General features: G+C 27.5%; 1 protein-coding gene across 1 annotated transcript; it reads left to right on the top strand.

Annotated features, from left to right (window-relative positions):
• Positions 1-12,991: 12,991 nt before the first annotated feature.
• LOC103831516 lies at positions 12,992-15,866 on the top strand. The gene has a single exon (XM_009107395.3). It carries the CDS (start codon positions 15,040-15,042, stop codon positions 15,580-15,582), a length of 543 nt encoding a protein of 180 aa, XP_009105643.1. The 5' UTR covers positions 12,992-15,039; the 3' UTR covers positions 15,583-15,866.
• Positions 15,867-17,904: the final 2,038 nt, after the last annotated feature.

Here is a 17,904-nt window from a genome sequence, read left to right as displayed (position 1 = left end):
ACCATACCATTAACAAATATAGATCAATCAACTAATAGCATAAGAGAACGCGTAATGGATTGTACCATGTAACCGTAAGTGTCTGATCTCTAAGTTATAGGTGAATCAAATCTCGCTGAAGAGTTGATCCGTCCATGTTCTTAATATTCTGACGTTGTTGAGATGTTTCCCATTAATTAGCTTAATGTGGAGGAGACAAAGAGAGGGAGAATATTTGAAGAGGTAGGTTTCCATAGGAAATTTATAGCAATTTAGGGGTTTAATGGTGGAGGAACGTTATGACGGAAATTCAGAATGGCAGGAAGTGGCTTTGCTCTTAATATTTGGTTGAGAATTATAATACACTAAAAAGTAAAAGAGTACCTGACTTGTAAGTTTGGTTGGATGAGAATATTTATGCTTATGTGGCATAGCTTAGGAGCTTTCAAATTAGCTCTTTTTATATAGTAGGATAGTTTTCTAAAATACCAAGAACCACATAATTATTAACATTTACATTCTATTTCACTTTATATTAAGACTCCAATATTAATCATTGCTTATTGGAGTATTTACCCGCCTAACTGACATGCACAGAGATGGCCCATCACCTCGTGCGAATCAGAAATTAAAATTTAAACTTTAGTATTCGAGTAATTATCCATTTTTTTGTAAACTATGTAATTATCCATTTAACTAATATATTCATATATGTAGACATGAAGTAAACTGAAAACAATAGCACTGGTTAAATTAAACTAACCATTTCAGTACTCATATCGATCAAAATATTATGTTAAATATTTGATTTATTTGAGTGAGGCATGTACATACACATGGTTGTTGAGAAAAAAAAAATATACATACAAAATTATATACAAACCTAACACTAGTAAATCATGTTCTAGAATATATAAAGAGTATTTGCATCTCATTTAAGACACATTTGTATACAGTCAACGAGCCTAAGAAATTTTTTTTTTTTTGGTAAAAATGTTAAAAGCCTAAGAATTTTTTGTATAAATGATCACATTTTTATTTTTTTAAATGATGACCTTATTTTTTCAAGTTTTCTTATAGTGTTTCCAAATCCATTCTTTCTTGACGGGATATTCGACTGGACGCGATATATGCACTCCATCATCAAGAAGTGAAAATATTTGCATGATAAGATTGGTGAAAAGGCTAGCTAGTCTCACAAGTTGCTGGAAATTGAGATTATATTGTATATCCATGTTTTTTATATGATCATCAAACTTTTTTTTTATCTATTTGAGAAAAAATATATGCCCATATATGGTTTCGATTAATGTCTATCCATATAAAAATGTCATCATCGGTCACAAAATTTCAATATGAAATTGAGAAATGTCAGCAATGTAGTTTTCAAGAAGTCACAATATGTCTCTCCCCACGCGTCACCGGTCCTCCTAGCGTACTAGCTGCATAGTATAAAATACTGTATATGACAAATTTATATGATATATACGTGATCGTTCGTTTGTGCTTCTGTCAGATTTTACATGGGACGTCACTATTGCTATTGTGGTCAGGCCGTGGCTATAGTGCATTAGAAAAGTCATTCGACTCAAACATCTAGTTTGTTGGAGAGGATCCCACGATGAAAATAAGTAAAGGACATAATAATATATAAAAGATTTGAATCACTTTATTTATCCCTAATTAATTTTAAGTTGGAAACCCATAAAACTTGTAACGATATCAGAGCGCGCGGTCAACATCAGTCAACATCGGTCTTCTGAGTTTGACTAACTTTCCCGTGATTTAAATTTACTTTTTCTTATAATTTAATTATATCTCTAATTTATAGGTAAAATGTATATATTTATGTAAACTTATTATATTATTATTTGATATACATATTTGGTTGATATGATTGTATTTAAAATTATTTAAATATAATTATAAATAATCTTATTTAAAAATTGCTTTAGACCTCAAATATTAGTCACACGGCACTGATTATAAATATTAAATAGAATGATTCAGATGTTGTAGATTAAAAAAAATAACTATAAAGTAGGATGAATCTTTTTTGTCAACTTCCGAGTTTTATAAAGCCATACAATTTAAGTGTATGTTAAACATGTGTCGACTTAGAATGAAAATACAACATGTATTTAAAATTTAACATGCAAATCTGTAATTGTATCTCTGCCACCAGCAAGCTTCGTTCCTCAAACCATCGTTGATTAAATCTTTTCTACCACAATATTGTGTCATCTTTGATTTGCACTACCACAACTGCATCAAATGATAACTCAGGAAGAGCTCAAATGACCAATCAAGAGATTTGTCGGACCATCTTCAATATAGAGAAGATGCCGGTTTAGCTAAATCTCCATTAAAGTCAGCCGAGATCAAAACCAACAACACTGCTTCCTTTCCGCATAGATACTTTACTAAAAAGCTAATCTATCGGTTTCACAATACGGAGAGTAAAGATTGACTCTCTTTAAGAAGGATTAAAAAAAAAAAAGAGAAAACCTAACACATAACAAGAATCTGACAATTCATTGTGAAAATTTAGATAGAGAACATAAACGAAAAGAAAGTACAATGAGTCAGTTGTAGAAATTTGTTGGTTTAGTGATTTACAGAATTAAACTTAATTATTTTAATTATTCAAAGTAAATAATTACAAATCAACTAAGAAGAATTATCAAAGATCTTAAGTATAGTGTAAATATTTTAATATATATATATGGACAATTATTCAAAAGTGATATCTATAAAATTTCTAAAGATGTTTTATGGTATCCCAGTTGATTTTAGTTATTTTCCTAGTTTGGAAAAGTGGGTGTTCACTGTTCATGTTGTTGTTGTCCAACAAAAACATGTAAATAAAGCAAAGAAAACATTAGTGGACCTATGACAAGAAATAAGGGAGGCCCAAAAGTTGGCTAATATTAGCCAACACAACAAGGCATATTTGTCCACTGGACATTCGTTTTATTATTCCTTCAAACACTTCGCTTTCCTTCCCATTCTCGTTAGTATGCTATCAATTTTCTTTTAGCAAGAACACAAATACATTCACTCCCATATACGTATACTTATGAATTTTAATAGATTACTAGATTTTGATCCGCGCTTGGAAAGCACAAATATTTTTTGAAATTAAGTATATATTTTTGATGAATTTCTATATAAGAGTATAAGTTTAAGTACATTTATTCGGAATCTCGAATCGAATTGTACCAAACTGAAAAAAGAACCAAAAATTAAATGGATACCTGAATATTTAAAGTACAAATTGTATATTTAGAAATATTAATGATGATGGCTGATAGTACATGTACATTTAATTGGTGAAAAGAAAGCATTCTATTTTCCAAATTATTGAATTCTTTTTAGTGGAGTACATATGTGATCTATAAACGAATTAAGATATTAACAATGTTTTTATATTCAATCCAAACTTGTGATCGAACTGGTAAACATGGTGGCCGTATATAATCCAGACTGGCTTATGTTTTTCATTTAACATTCTATCATATTTTTTACATTCATATGTTTCCAAAAACTTCGTATTTAATGAAAACTTATTAATTAAAAATCTAATAAAACCAAAAAATCCGTCATTTACCTGTGGACCGATACTGATTGATTATTTCATCCATACTTTATAATAGTATATAAAACTAAATAAACTATTTTATTTGTCGTATAAATAAATTGATTGTATTTATGTTATGCAGTTTAATTTATAGATTTTGTAATGATCAACACTATTACAATTTAAATGTATATGTATATTTTTTAGAAGCATACAATGGATTTACACTTATTAATAAAATTAAAATTAAGATTGATAGAATGAGAATTTTTAATAGATCATGAATCCAAATAATTAAATTAATGGATATGCAGTCTTTATCCCAAAAACCAAAATACAAAATTTTCATCAATGAGAATTAAATTTTGTTTGTAAATTTAAGAAAATTTTGGAAAATGGTTATTTTCTTTAAAAGAGAAAAAATATGAATGTTTCTGTCTTAATAGTATAGGTATTCTTATTTAACTTATATTTTTGTAGTTGTTAGTATATTTAAGTGTCATTAGATGTGGTAATCGTAGTTGATGGGATACATATGATCGATCTTGTTTAATATAGTATTCTCGTATAGTTTAAGAAGTTGCTACATATTCTTTTGACTTCTTCATCACAATGATTGTGATCCCACCATATTAGGGGTTTTAATTTTGTATGGTAACATAAAAAGATAAATATGCTTAGTTAGTTATTAATTGCGTATAGTTACAGTATTTAATTTTAGGACTAAAAATATAATAAATTGTTATAGATAGGTCCAACAACGTAGATTTTCTTTTAGAATGATCATCTTTTAATAGTATAGATTTAATTTTATTAACCGTATGGAGTTAGTTACTGCAGTGAGATCCTTATAGAAAACCAAATGAATATATTTTAATTGAATTTTTATAAAACACTGTGTTTTTTTTAACCACAATAAAACACTGTGTTATAATTACAGTAATTACTTAACAGTTTATGTTACACTATTTTGAATAGAATTATAAATGCTTAACAATTGCTCCTCTGTTTGATACTATATATTAGATATTCATATACTTGTTTTTATTTTACCTTTTTTTATTTGTATTCCATTAAATATTCCACCGCTCATATTTCTCAAGTTTAGATTATGCTTTAGTATTAAAATATACTGCAACAAAGAATTCAATCGCATAGAAAAAAAATATTAAAAAAAATATTTTTTTAAAAAATATTCGAAAACGAAAAGTGTATAAAAATTATTTGAAACATTAATTTGAAACCCACTTTTTATAATACACTCAATTAAAAGTATTCTACGTCTAAATTTAGGGTTTAATAATTATTGTTTAGGATTTAGTATTTAGGACGTAGGGTTGAGTTTATAAACTGTTACAAATAATTCTTAAACATTTATAAATAATTTTAAGAAGATTAAATATTTTTATAATAAATTTAAGGTATTTGTAAAAATAGTTATCATTTAAAGCTAATCAAATTTAATATAAAATTTGAATAATATTCCATGAGTAAGCATTCGACAATCGGCAGTAGATGCAAAACACACACTTTTTTATTTTTATTTTTGTTAAATTAATTATGCTTTAGTGTTTTCAATGCCATCAGTGTTCTATAATATAATATACTTTAGAAAATATTTTATCTTTCAAAATATTATATTTATTATTATTTTCAAAACAAATTTAACTTTATTGAAAATTAGTTGATTAATAACACTTTACTTATCTATCTATGATTGATACTTTGAATTTATATTATTCAATAATATAATTTTTAAAAGTAAATTTAAAATTCCTGTATTTAAAAAAAATATTATGAAACGAAGAAAGCATTATTAAAGACAATGAAAAAATATATAGTACTTCTTCTATTAAGGATAATATATTATTTCAAATACATATTAAAACTTAGTTTTTATCTAAAATTATTCAAATTATATTTTATTAAAAATAAAATATAAATTTGATTGGTTATAAATTTCTTTAATAAATTAATAATTTACCAAAAATATGAAAACACTATATATATGGAAACATAAAATGTTTTAGAGAAATTGTCTCAAATAGCTCCATAACAAGTTTTTGTTCCAAAGTATAGTACTGAAAAGACAAATGATCTAAATATATTTTATTAAAGAGAAAAATGATAATTATACTCTTTCTCAACACAAATATAAAATAAATTTTTATAGAGAAACAGAAAATTCAGGAAAACGTTTTGTTCCAAGAACAATTTTAGAAAAAAATAAGTTCTTTTGTAATATAATTGGGGCAATTGTCAATAATAGCAATTTTTGAAGTTTATGTCTCAAAAATAGCACTAGAAGGAGAAAGTCACAAAAATAACATTCATTAAAGAGTAAAATATCTCTAATACCCTTGGTTTAAAATTAAATGAATAAACAAAAATAAACAAAAATAAATAAATAAAAAATAAAAAAATGAAAAAAAGAACTTTTTTTTTATAGTTTCAGATTATATGTTCTCAGATTCAAAATTTTTATAATTTTTTTTTTTGAAATTTTTTTTTATTTTTTTTCAAATTTTCTTTTTATAATTTAAAAATACTTTTTGAAACTGTTTTTAAAATTTTTATTTTTTATTTTAGTATTTATTTTTATAAAATTTTAAACCCTAATTCCAAAACCTCACCCCTTAACTCTAAACCCTAAGGTTTGGATTAATTAACCCAAATGGTATAAGTGTATATTTACCTTTTTAATGAAACCTATTTTTGTGACTTTGAGCCTTGAGTGCTATTTTGGGAACAAAAACTTGGTTTGGTGCTATCCTAGTCTTTTTCTCCTTTTATATTTTTGTAAAGTATTTTGAAACGTAATGCAAAACATACCGAAGAATAGGATGTTAATTTCGTCGGCCGAAACGGGTGAACATAATAATGTCACATGAAATATCCTCCTATTCGAATAATTTTGTTTTCGTATTATTTAAATAATCGGATAAATTTTTAAGGAGCACATTGCACATGTCCATTAATTTTTGTGTCGATAAGCATCATGTCCATTCATTTTTGTGCCGATGAACATCACTCATACCAAACATTTAATATTTGACTCTCAAACCGATAAGTTATGAGGTTCTACACACGACACGTATACGGCAATATACACATATATACGTGTACCATGACTAGAGAACCCTTCTCTAGAGATGCAGATCTTCCAAAAAATAAATAAAATAAATCTAGAAAAAAAGCTACTTAAAATATCACATATTAAATGCAAACTTTCAAAAGTATTTTCATTCAAAATATTAACATTTAGTTCAAATATTAGTAACTATTATTTATGATATAGTAGTATTTAAGTATTAGAAATTTAGAAGTTGATTGTTTATCGATTTTGAAGTAGTTTTGGTTTTTGTTTTTTGAAAAGATCAATTATTAGACAATCAAGTTTTGTAAAGAAATCAATTATTATGCATTAACACAGTCTATATAAATAAAAATGCTAACTACTTTAAACAAATAAGTTTTAGTAAGACAATTTTTTTAACATATATAATACCAAAATAATTTATATTAAGAACATTATTTTGAAATTTTTATTAAAATTAAGTTAATTATTTAAATTTACTTTATATAAAGTTTGCAGGTTTTGTTAATAATCTATTGGTGTTGTTTATTTAAAATCTAAAATTTGATTTAAGTAATTTTACGGTTGTTTGATTTTTTTTTATAATTTATTTTATTGTTAAATAAAAGAAAAACTAAAATAAGCCAGGAATCAAATTTTAGAAAATAAAATATAAATCAAAAATTAAAAAAAATGTAGAAATATAATTTTATTTTTTAATAAAGTTTATATATTTGTAATTAATTTTTATTTCAACTTCAACCAAAAATAGTTAATAAAATATATTAAAAATAATTAAAAACTGAAAATTTATCACTCAAGTTTTTCTAAAATCTAAAACTACAATAAAATTAAAAACCAAAGAATTAAATAAATATTTTATTTTTTTTTAAAAAAATGAAAGCTAAAACAGTAAAACCCAAAATCCCATTTGTGTTAAAAAAAAAAACTAAAATCTACTGCAAAATCAAAAACCAAAAATCCAAAAACTAAACTCTAAAAGCCAAAAACTAAAAACTAAAATTTAAAAACCATCAAAACAATCATCACCTTATAAAATTCTATAAATAATATATAAACATTTATATATAATTTAGAATAGTTATTTTATTGTTTTTATCATAAATTAAAAATATTTATGAAAATAATTATTATTCTACAATTAAAAATAATGTCATTATTGTCGAATAATTATAATTTTTCTTAAGAAAATGGACAAAACTTTTTAGATCCAAAATTCTATGCAAGCCATAATAATAAAAATCTATAATTAGTGTGTACTTTTGGGGGCTATTTGTTTATCATATGTCATCTCCATCCAAATGATTTATTTGTATGATATATTTAGATGATCCATTCAAATTTTTGTGATTGTTTGTTTGTCCATCCACATAGCTCATCTAGATGAATCATCTAAATGGATCTTATGTTTGTTTCTTCATTTTCATTTTAATTTTCATTCAAATGAGTTTAGTAAACAAATTACCAAAATACCCTTGTATTTATTTAATCATATGTTTGATATTAATTTGAACTATACTACATTTAATTATTTAGTTTAATATATTTACATTAGAATTATTTCAAAATTAACGAGTTTTCTTTTTGCGGTTTGGGCGGGAAAACAAGATTTTTCGGTTTTAGTGAGAAAACACATTTTTAGATTTTGGCGGAAAACAAGATTTTTCGGTTATGGCGGAAAAACGAGAGTTTTGGTTTTGGCGGGAAAATACAAATTTTTGATTTTGGCGAGATAACACGTTTTTGCGGTTTTGGCGGGAAACACGTTTTTGCGATTTTCGCAGGAAAACAAAATTTTTTGGTTTTGGCGAGAAAACGAAATCTTTTGTTATTGGCGGGAAAACGCGTTTTTGCGATTTTGGCGGGAAAACACGTTTTTGTGGTTTTGGCGGGAAAACGCGTTTTTGCGGTTTTTGTGGGAAGATGTGTTTTTACAGTTTTGGCGGAAAAATGCGTTTTTGCGGTTTTCGGGGAAACGGCGTTTTTGGCGGGAACACATTTTTGCGGTTTTCGCGGGAAAACAAGATTTTTCGGTTTTGGCGGGAAAACGTGATTTCTCGGTTTTGGCCGGAAAACGAGATTTTTGGTTTTAGAAGGAAAACACGTTTTTTTTTGTTTTGGCGGGAAAACACGGTTTTGCAATTTTGGCGGGAAAATATGTTTTTGCGACTTTGGCGGGAAAACGTGTTTTCTTTGTTTTGGCGGAAGTGTTTTAGGTTGTTGTCGTGAAAACATGTTTTTTTGTGATTTTAGCATGAAAACACGCTTTTCGGTTTTCGCGGGAAAACACGTTTTTGCAATTTTGACGGAAAACATTTTTTTGCAGTTTGGGGGGGGGGGGGGAGGGGAATGTGTTTTTGGGGTTTTGGCGGGAAAAAATAGTTTTTAGATTTTCGCGGAAAAGCGTGTTTTTGTAGTTTTGCGAGTTTTAGTGTGTGACAAAAATGATATTATGTTTATGTTTGTAATTTGTAAATTACATTAGGGGTATAATAGATATTATACCATTTTGAATGAATCATCTCTATTCAAATGATCCAAATTGGTTCAGTTGAATGGACTTTAAAATTAAGTCTAAATTTTCAAAAGTCATCTGGATGATCCATCTAAAAGAGTTGTACTTTTAATACCTAAACAAACAAAACTCTCATTTTCATCCAGATAACTCATCTCATCTTAGTTGATATGAGAAATCTTTATAATCGTTTTGCTGTAGTTTCTTTTCTTTATGTGCCAGATTACCGATTTTTGTTTTATTTGGATAGTTTAAATAAATGTTTTTGATAAAAACTTAAATAATTTTTTTTGTCATATAGGCTCTGGAAACCAAACTGGTAGCTCCACATCAAATGAAAAACAAACAACAGTTGGTTCCTTGCACTGTGTACGAGACTTTTCGTTTTTGAATTATGTGTTTGTGTTATATGAATGAGCTCTGAGATGTTGAAACTTTTCTCCAAGATCTTTATGTCTTCCAAATAACTTGCAAAAGCTGACCATTCTTTTGGTTCTGAAATCATTTTCAACAACTGAGAACAATTTGTTGTAAATGTAACAGTAAAGTATCTTAAATTCTGCATGCATTCTATTCCCCAAATGAGAACCTCCATCTCTGAATGAAACGGCGATTGACTCGCTCTTATATTCCTCGCTCCCATTAAACCATCAAATCCTTTTAGAATGCTATACCATCCCTGTCCTGAATAGATTTCATGATTTTTTCATGATCCATCCGTAAAACACCATCTATTTGGGATAGACGGTACTATTGCTTCTACTAGTAATCGAGTTTCATCGGTCTCTTATGTAGGTGAAATTTTTGCCTCAGCCAAAGTAATGATTCCGTTTCTGTCATTTTGAGAGTATATCGAGAATCAGTATCCAAAATGATAAATATTTTGTTATTTCTTTGTTTTTCTATATGTACAATAAAATCCATGCAAATGATGATCTTCTAATTCTGAAGAAACTCTCCAAAATAAATAATCCATGTTTGCAAAAAGTTATTGAGTGGGAAAGATGTCTAGATTCGATGGGATTCGTGAAGGTTCCCATATCAGAACTGCGAGTGAACATTCAAATAACATATGATTTATGGATTCTGCAGGTGCTCTACAAATTTAACTGTGTATCTCCTATTATTATTAAAATGTCATTCATCACGATTTGATGTTTGAATTTAACTTAATGATATACTTTCAATTATTTTAGCATCTTGAAAATCTACAAGAGTTTGAATAACCTGTAATTATCATGTTCTTGATGTTACATTGATAGGAGAATCCATTGTAAAGTTTGGATAAAGATTGTATCGAATTTTATTTGTTAGTGGTCATGAGCACTTATAATTCAAGAATCTCCACTTTTAAATCATACAACAACAAAATATAATAAATCATGTAAATTCAATACACCTTACAAAAATCACCAGCATAACCAAATACAAAGAAAAACAAAATTTAAAGATATTATCTTACTAAATAAATATCTCAAATATTGAAACTGCATCCAAAACATTTCAAAACATCTTATATAAAATACTTTTAAGTGAGTTTCTTAATGAAATACTTACCTAGTAAAATAACTTTTTAATAGTTGATACTATGGTGCTATTCTTCTTGATTACTGGTACAGTTGTTTCAACAATCAAACTAGCAAAATCATGAAATTTTCCTCCCAAGTTTAACAACAATTCACCGAAACTTGTATTTACCAGAACATCACTTTCATTTTTATGGCATCTCCAACACCACTCTATTTTTTACTATATAATAGAGTTTAGAGTAAAAATATTTCAATGGTACTCTATTTCTCATTCTATAATAGAGTCAAAAATATGTTTATTTCAAATATAGAATTATTTGTTTTTTTTTTCATCACTTTATTTTATTCTTTAAAATACAGTATCATTATAAATTTAGAACAAACTCAAACTCTATTATAGAATTAATCTATTTTATAGTAAAAATAAAGTAAACAATTGGAGATACTCCGATGATCTTAAACCAACGATTTGTCCCTTAAAGCGAACAGACAAGAAGAAAACCAAAGACATGCCAAAAAGTGTATAAAGAAACCAAACAAAACCCACTTCTGTAACCCTACCTCGAACCATGTAGTATTCATCATCTCATAAGTCACCTCCTCTTTCTCGGCTGTCCCCCTTTTATATTCTTAACTCTTTTAAATAGAATTTCCTTCTTACATTGTGATAAATTTAGGTTCAACTCGATTTGATTAAGACTATCTCTGACTCGTTTATGTATTTTCCTAAAAGTTTAAAATCCAATTATAGAAATCTGTTTTGTTTCGATGTATATTTCTATAATAATTTTTAGAATAAAAATTTGAAATATGCTATCATTTTTAAATTTCTCTTAAGATTAAATTATAAATCTATACATAGAATAAAACACATGTTTAGAATATAATTTGTTCTTTAAATTTCGTTAACTCTGCATGAAATTCTAAATAATTTTTCTAATGTTCTCTAAACAGAGAGCACCATTGTCGAATTATATCAAGGAATTGCTGAAGCTATTTATGGAGCTAGCGTAGAGCATCATCACATCAAAAACCACACGACACACTGCAGAGAGATAGATAAATGCCTCCAATATTCATAATCTGCAACTGTTGTTTTAAAAAAAAAAAATCAAAGTCTGCATTTACTCCATTAATTAGATCCAAAACACAAAAGTAAAAAAAAAAAAAAAGCATAGGATACTTCTTCACGATTGGCGTAAAATGCCAAAAAAACTTAAGGATGAGAAAACTAAAGAGTAATTTTTTGGAAACACGAGATCTAACTGTAACATTTCGGTTTACGGTATATGTTGAATTTTTTTAATGAATCGGTTTAACTAATTATGTTATCAAAATATATTTATTTTTTGTCACACGTTCAAAAAGAACTTAAGAATTAACCGTGTTTGATTTAGAATAGTGGAGTGATGGATGATCTATCAAAAAGTGATTGCGATATCATGTGAATAAAACCAAAGTACAAATAAATGTGAAGTGGTGATTACAAGTTCAATAAACAAGATTCTTGAGCTTTCAAAACATCAACACAGTGCTCGTCGCACAAAATGAAATTAACAGACGGAATGAACAAACATGAAAAATGAAAACTCCAATAACCATGAAAGGACTCATATTCTCAGTTTTTTTTTTGCCTTTTCTAATGTAAATAAAGACTCTATGGAAGGCAAAAAATAATATAATATTTAAATTTATCTTCAACTAATTAATGTTATCACAAAGCTATACAAGAGTATTGTTCGAATCTGTAAAAGTTAAATGTCATTCTTTTTAATAAAATGTTTCAGTTATTCTTAAAGACTTTTGTAGTCTACTTGGCTTGATTTGTAATTGATTGGTAGAATATTAGCATTAGCATTATGCTCTACATTATCCAATCAACAATTGTTAGAAAAGTATTTAGAGAAGCATTTACTAAATGCTAATATTTTCCAAAATGTTCTCTGGCCAATGATGTCATATAAAGCTTTTACAAGAACATTTGCATTTATAATTTATAAAATTAAGAAAAATATATAATTAATTCATTTATTTTGTTTAATAATATCATAAAATTATTTTTATATCCAGAAAGTAAAATTTTGATTTATAAAATTAATTTACAATAAAATTATTTTTCTAAAAATAGTATTTCACATTTAAAATATAATTTAATTTATATAATTTAATTTATTTTAAATGTGAAAGATTATTTTAAAAAATAGATATTTTAATTATAAATTTATTTTAAAATAATATTTTCGATATAAACATAATTTTTAAATGATAAAATAAACTAAATCAATTATATATCATTTTAATTTTATATGTTAATATTTTTATATTAGAAATATATTCATTAAAAATAAATATATTATATATTATATACTAATTTTTATAATAATTTTAAATAGTATACTTATACTTATATGGTTCTACCAATCATCTAATTATACAATTTAGCAAAAGCATACAGCTTCTGCAATATACTGTTATTGCTAATGCTAATGTTTTACCAATCAAGTTCTCGAAGACGAAAGACTTTAAGGTAGTTGTGTTTATGTTTGCTTTGTTTTTAAATTATTTTTAGTTTCTGTTTTCCTATACACAAATTTATTGTCTCTAAAACTTAGCGAGATACATATATATCATAAAAGTTTACTTTTACCAAAAAAATCATAAAAGATTACAACGACCAGTTCAAACACGTTTATCAATAAGTGCAATATATTTATCATGGTTAGTTGGTTACAAGTTACAACTATGCCAACGTTTCAGAGTCGAAACAGATTTTTGTTTTTTATTCGCCGTGTAAACGATAAGAAAGGAAGATAAAAAAAGAGGGAGCCGCTGATAAAAAAACGATGAGAGGGGAGCCTGTCACTTTCCATGTGCAACCCACAGACGTGAAACCGCGACCGTTCGATTTTTCTTCGTAGTGACCAGCTGCTTCGCTAATTCAGCGGCAGATGATATAACGGAACATATTTACCAAATCTCGTTGGCAACAAGTTGTTTTTTTTTAATTTTCTTCAAAAACAACTTGTTACTTTTTCTTTCTCTCTCAACAGGCAAAAATTAAAAAAACATATAAATAAAGTTAACCAAAAAATATATAATTTCTTTGCATCTCTTTAGTGAGAAAATATTTCTTTCATCTTTTTTTTTTTAACTATTCTTTCGTCTTCACGTATCATTTTCGTACGACAACATTACATCACAAAATGTTTGGTCACTGCATTTGCATTTTACATCCACTCTGAGCATATTTTTTTCTCACCATTACTTTCTATTATTGATTAATATTTATTGCATTTGTTGGACCTGTTACAAATTATAATTTTTGGCAGTATAAACACACAAAACTGATTAAGGTGGCATCAACAACTAGGTCTTCTTTGGCAAGCAATGTGGCGCTAGTCTAATGTTCAAGGAAGATTTAACGCCTATCAAATTTTAATTTGTAAAATGTACCTTTGGCTCAAAATAATTTTTATATACAGCTTTTTTATTAGTAGATATATCATACTCCCTCCGTTTCAGAAAATTTATATTCTAGAAAAAAAATATTGTTTCAAAACAATATATTTTTAATTTTTTCGATGTATTATTTAATGAAAAATGTAAAAATTTTAAAAAATAATGGTGTTTATTGAATTTTTATTGGTTAAAATTTATGGAAATTGTTATTCACAAAAAATAATGCATTTGCAATCAAATTTTAATGTGTTTTTTTAATATATGTGAAAAGTCTAAAATATGTATCTTTTTGAAACAGAAGGAGTATAAAAGAGTGAAAATATTATTTGGCAATTGGAACCTATTAAAATTTACTAAAATCATTTGTTTATGGTGATATAGTATTTGACTAATTTGGTCAAAATCGATATATTTGAGTGGTTTTGGCTGTTTAAGAAACCTTTATTTAAAAGAGATTATAAGTATTGCATGCGTGGTGTTAAAAAAAAAGTATTGCATGCGTTAAGGTCTAAAAGATTTAAAAAAAAATGAATGCTGATGTAATCATATTATATCAATAGTCTTGACTAGATTATAAAATATAACTGTAAACCATCTATTTTAAAATATCTCTCCGGGTGATGCGAAAGATGGAAAAGGATTCACATGTCTCTCTTCTGACATGCACGAACCAAACAAAGTCCTTAATATTATTTTCTTTCGTTTTAACACACTTCGTTAAAAAATAAAAACCTCACTTTGACCACAACCTTTCTCTACATATACATTTTCAGTCTCCTCCTCTCTCATCAAATCACACGATACTCTCTCACTAACGACTTAAAAAGCTAAAACAAACCTCTCAACACCCTTGTAACATCTCTCCCTCAAACTAAAAAAAATGGCAGAAACAGCAACATCATCGCCATTGAAACGCCAAAGAGACGAGCAAGAACAAGAAACCATACCCCACGAAGAGTCAAAACGACAAAAGACTTCTTCATCATCTACCTCGTACAATGAAGTTCAATGTCTCCTAGATAATGTAGAAGCACAAAATGAAGCAGACAGTGATCTAACTTCCCTAATCACCACACTTCAGCAAGAAATCTCAACAGAAGAGAAAAACGTTGCTGTTTTTGAGAATCCTCCTCTCTCTTCTTCTTCTTGCTCCTCTTCGTCGTCTTCATGCGCTCCAAAGGAAGAAGATTGCGAAAGTGACAAGGAGAAAGTGATGAAACATCTTTTAGAAGCTTCCGATGACGAACTCGGGATACCTAACACTGAAACTGGCGGGAGTAACTATGAGATAGTTAACAGTGAGACTAATCAGGATTACATTAATGGGTTTAGTTTACTAGATGGGTTTGGTGATGGGCTTTGGGAGCTTGAGGATGAAGTTGCTAACTATTACACGCTGCTGCAGTCAGAACTGTTCATGTAAAAGTCCTTAAGGGTAAAGTAGAGAAACAGAAAAAAAAGACGATGGGTATAAAGGAAAATTAAAGAAAATATATGATGAAGAAGAGAAAAATAAAAGAACAGGATATTTTCTTTTATGGAATTTATTTTCATTATTGCATTTTTCTTTTTTTTCTTTCCATGTGAATTTGACAGGTCCCCCTTTGCTTGATTTTTTAGCTCTTTCTTTATTTGGTTTATACAAAATTTAGTGGGACTAATGATAATGATACTTTGTTGTTTTTATCTTTAAAATTGTTTGTTACGTTATTAAAAAACATAGACCCTACTATAATTGAAAGAATTAAGTAAGAATACAAATGTTATTCAAGTGGCCTTTATCGGTTCCATTTCGGACCATTGTGTTTCATCTCGTTCGTCAAAGAATTTCCTCCAAATATTCGTGTTAAAGTTTTTAAATTAAATTATTTTTTAGGCATATAATAAACTTATTGATCACTTACCATGTGGTATGTTTAAAGATCTCCACATTAATGAGTAAAAATGAAATTTATTAATTTAATTGATAGCTTTCACATATATTATGCACGTTCACGTTGTACCTTAATTTTGCTGATAATTATATATAACGATTAACGCTATATCTATTATTTGGGGTACGTCACTTGGTCACGTGTTTCGGATTTTAGTATTTGGCGATAGTGCATCGAATAAAGAGGAGCATTTCTCCAAAAAATTGATTTGCTCAATGAAGTGTATGCAACTTAAACGAAGATTGAAGCATATTAATCTTAATTTATTTGAAAATAGAAGAAAATAACAAAAATATCAGCCTTGTGTTACAAAAAAAAAAACAAACAAAAATATCAGCCTAAACTTTTTTGGCTTTTTGTTAAGTTAAGATTATGAAATATTGGTCGATGCATCTGAGCATCTCTACCTTAGTAAAAGAGCTTAGAGCAACCTTATGGGATAGTATCTCAAAATAGCGTTCTAACTATTACAATATAAACTACTAATGTAAATTAACTTTATAATTAAATTTTAATATTAAGAAAATGAATTAATTAGAAAATGACAAGGGGTGTAATGGTATCTTATCATAAGTTTTCATTTATGAACCTTTTTTTATTTCTTTTCCATATTTAATTTTTTTTTTAAATACTTAGTAGAATATCTCATCGAAAGTGTTCTTATAGCTCACACGTTAATCTAAGAGGTTCTAACTTCTAAACAAGTTTCAAACACAATATATTATAAAGAAAATCTTAAGCCTATAAAAACTAGTATTATTTTTATTAGAAATTTATTAAATAAATTTACTAAATTTTTTAATCAATATTATATGACATCATACTGACCAATTTTGTCTAGCCTCACACCAATTCACAACAATAGTTGTGGAATATTTTTATTTACTCACCAAAAAACCTAAATCGCTCATTTCTTTTTTGGTCCATCTTTTTCTTCCAAACGGCTAACCCTAAGCTTAGAGTAGCCTCCTTGTGTTGTTCAAAAAAGAAAAGAAAGAGTAGCCTCCTTGTTACATACTCCACATCTTTCCGTTGATAGTAGTATCTCTATTACTATCTTATTAGATCCTCAAACCTACGATGTCTATCCATAAGATATAATCAAATGAACTACCGGCAAAAAGCATATTTAATTACGTTATTTTATAAATTTTGTTTGCGGGGCATTCATTTAGAACCGGATGGTATTCTCTTTCAACCTGGGTATGCTCTGTACCCGTTTGATACGAAATTAAGTATCTGGACAGCTAATGAAGGGTTGAGGTTTTATGAGGCTTGGCCTGGCTTGGTGTTTGATTCCCTCCCCCTGGGTTTCAACCGTTCTTCTCAGCCATTATAATTCTTTTGTCTATCAATAACAGTATGCATTGTACGGTGGATGTGAAGAAATGGGTCATTATCTCAGCAATAATGAGCCAAACTAGTATTTGCGGTGAATCCTTTTACTTGGCATTTATCTGAAAATAATTGTTTATAGTTTTTTTTTCGGAGATACAAAATGTATTAACACACTGAATATAGTTTTTTTTTTGACAAACACTGAATATAGTTGGCATTAACAATGATTATATTTTTTTATCTCCATTTTATTGGCTATTGTTGCGTCGTAACAAAAGAAAATCAAGTGAAATTAGGACTACGCCTATCGTGACAATGATTTGAGACAGAGAGATTATGCTAACTTGATTACATAGTTGAACTTAAAACATTATTGCAAAACTAATAATTTTTTCTTTCGTTTTAGCTTAGAGTTGTGTGATCTTAAAATACTCTATAAATGTAAACCAGAGAAAGAATTGCTTCATGTACGT

Source organism: Brassica rapa, chromosome A07 (genome assembly GCF_000309985.2).
Source record: "Brassica rapa cultivar Chiifu-401-42 chromosome A07, CAAS_Brap_v3.01, whole genome shotgun sequence".
NCBI lineage: Eukaryota > Viridiplantae > Streptophyta > Magnoliopsida > Brassicales > Brassicaceae > Brassica > Brassica rapa.
The sequence above is the reverse complement of the archived record's forward strand: the minus strand, read 5'-3'. Positions and strand labels throughout refer to the sequence as shown.

Bases quoted from the DNA above. Each gene is read 5' to 3' on its own strand.
- LOC103831516 (XM_009107395.3), top strand. From the start codon at position 15,040: ATGGCAGAAACAGCAACATCATCGCCATTGAAACGCCAAAGAGACGAG.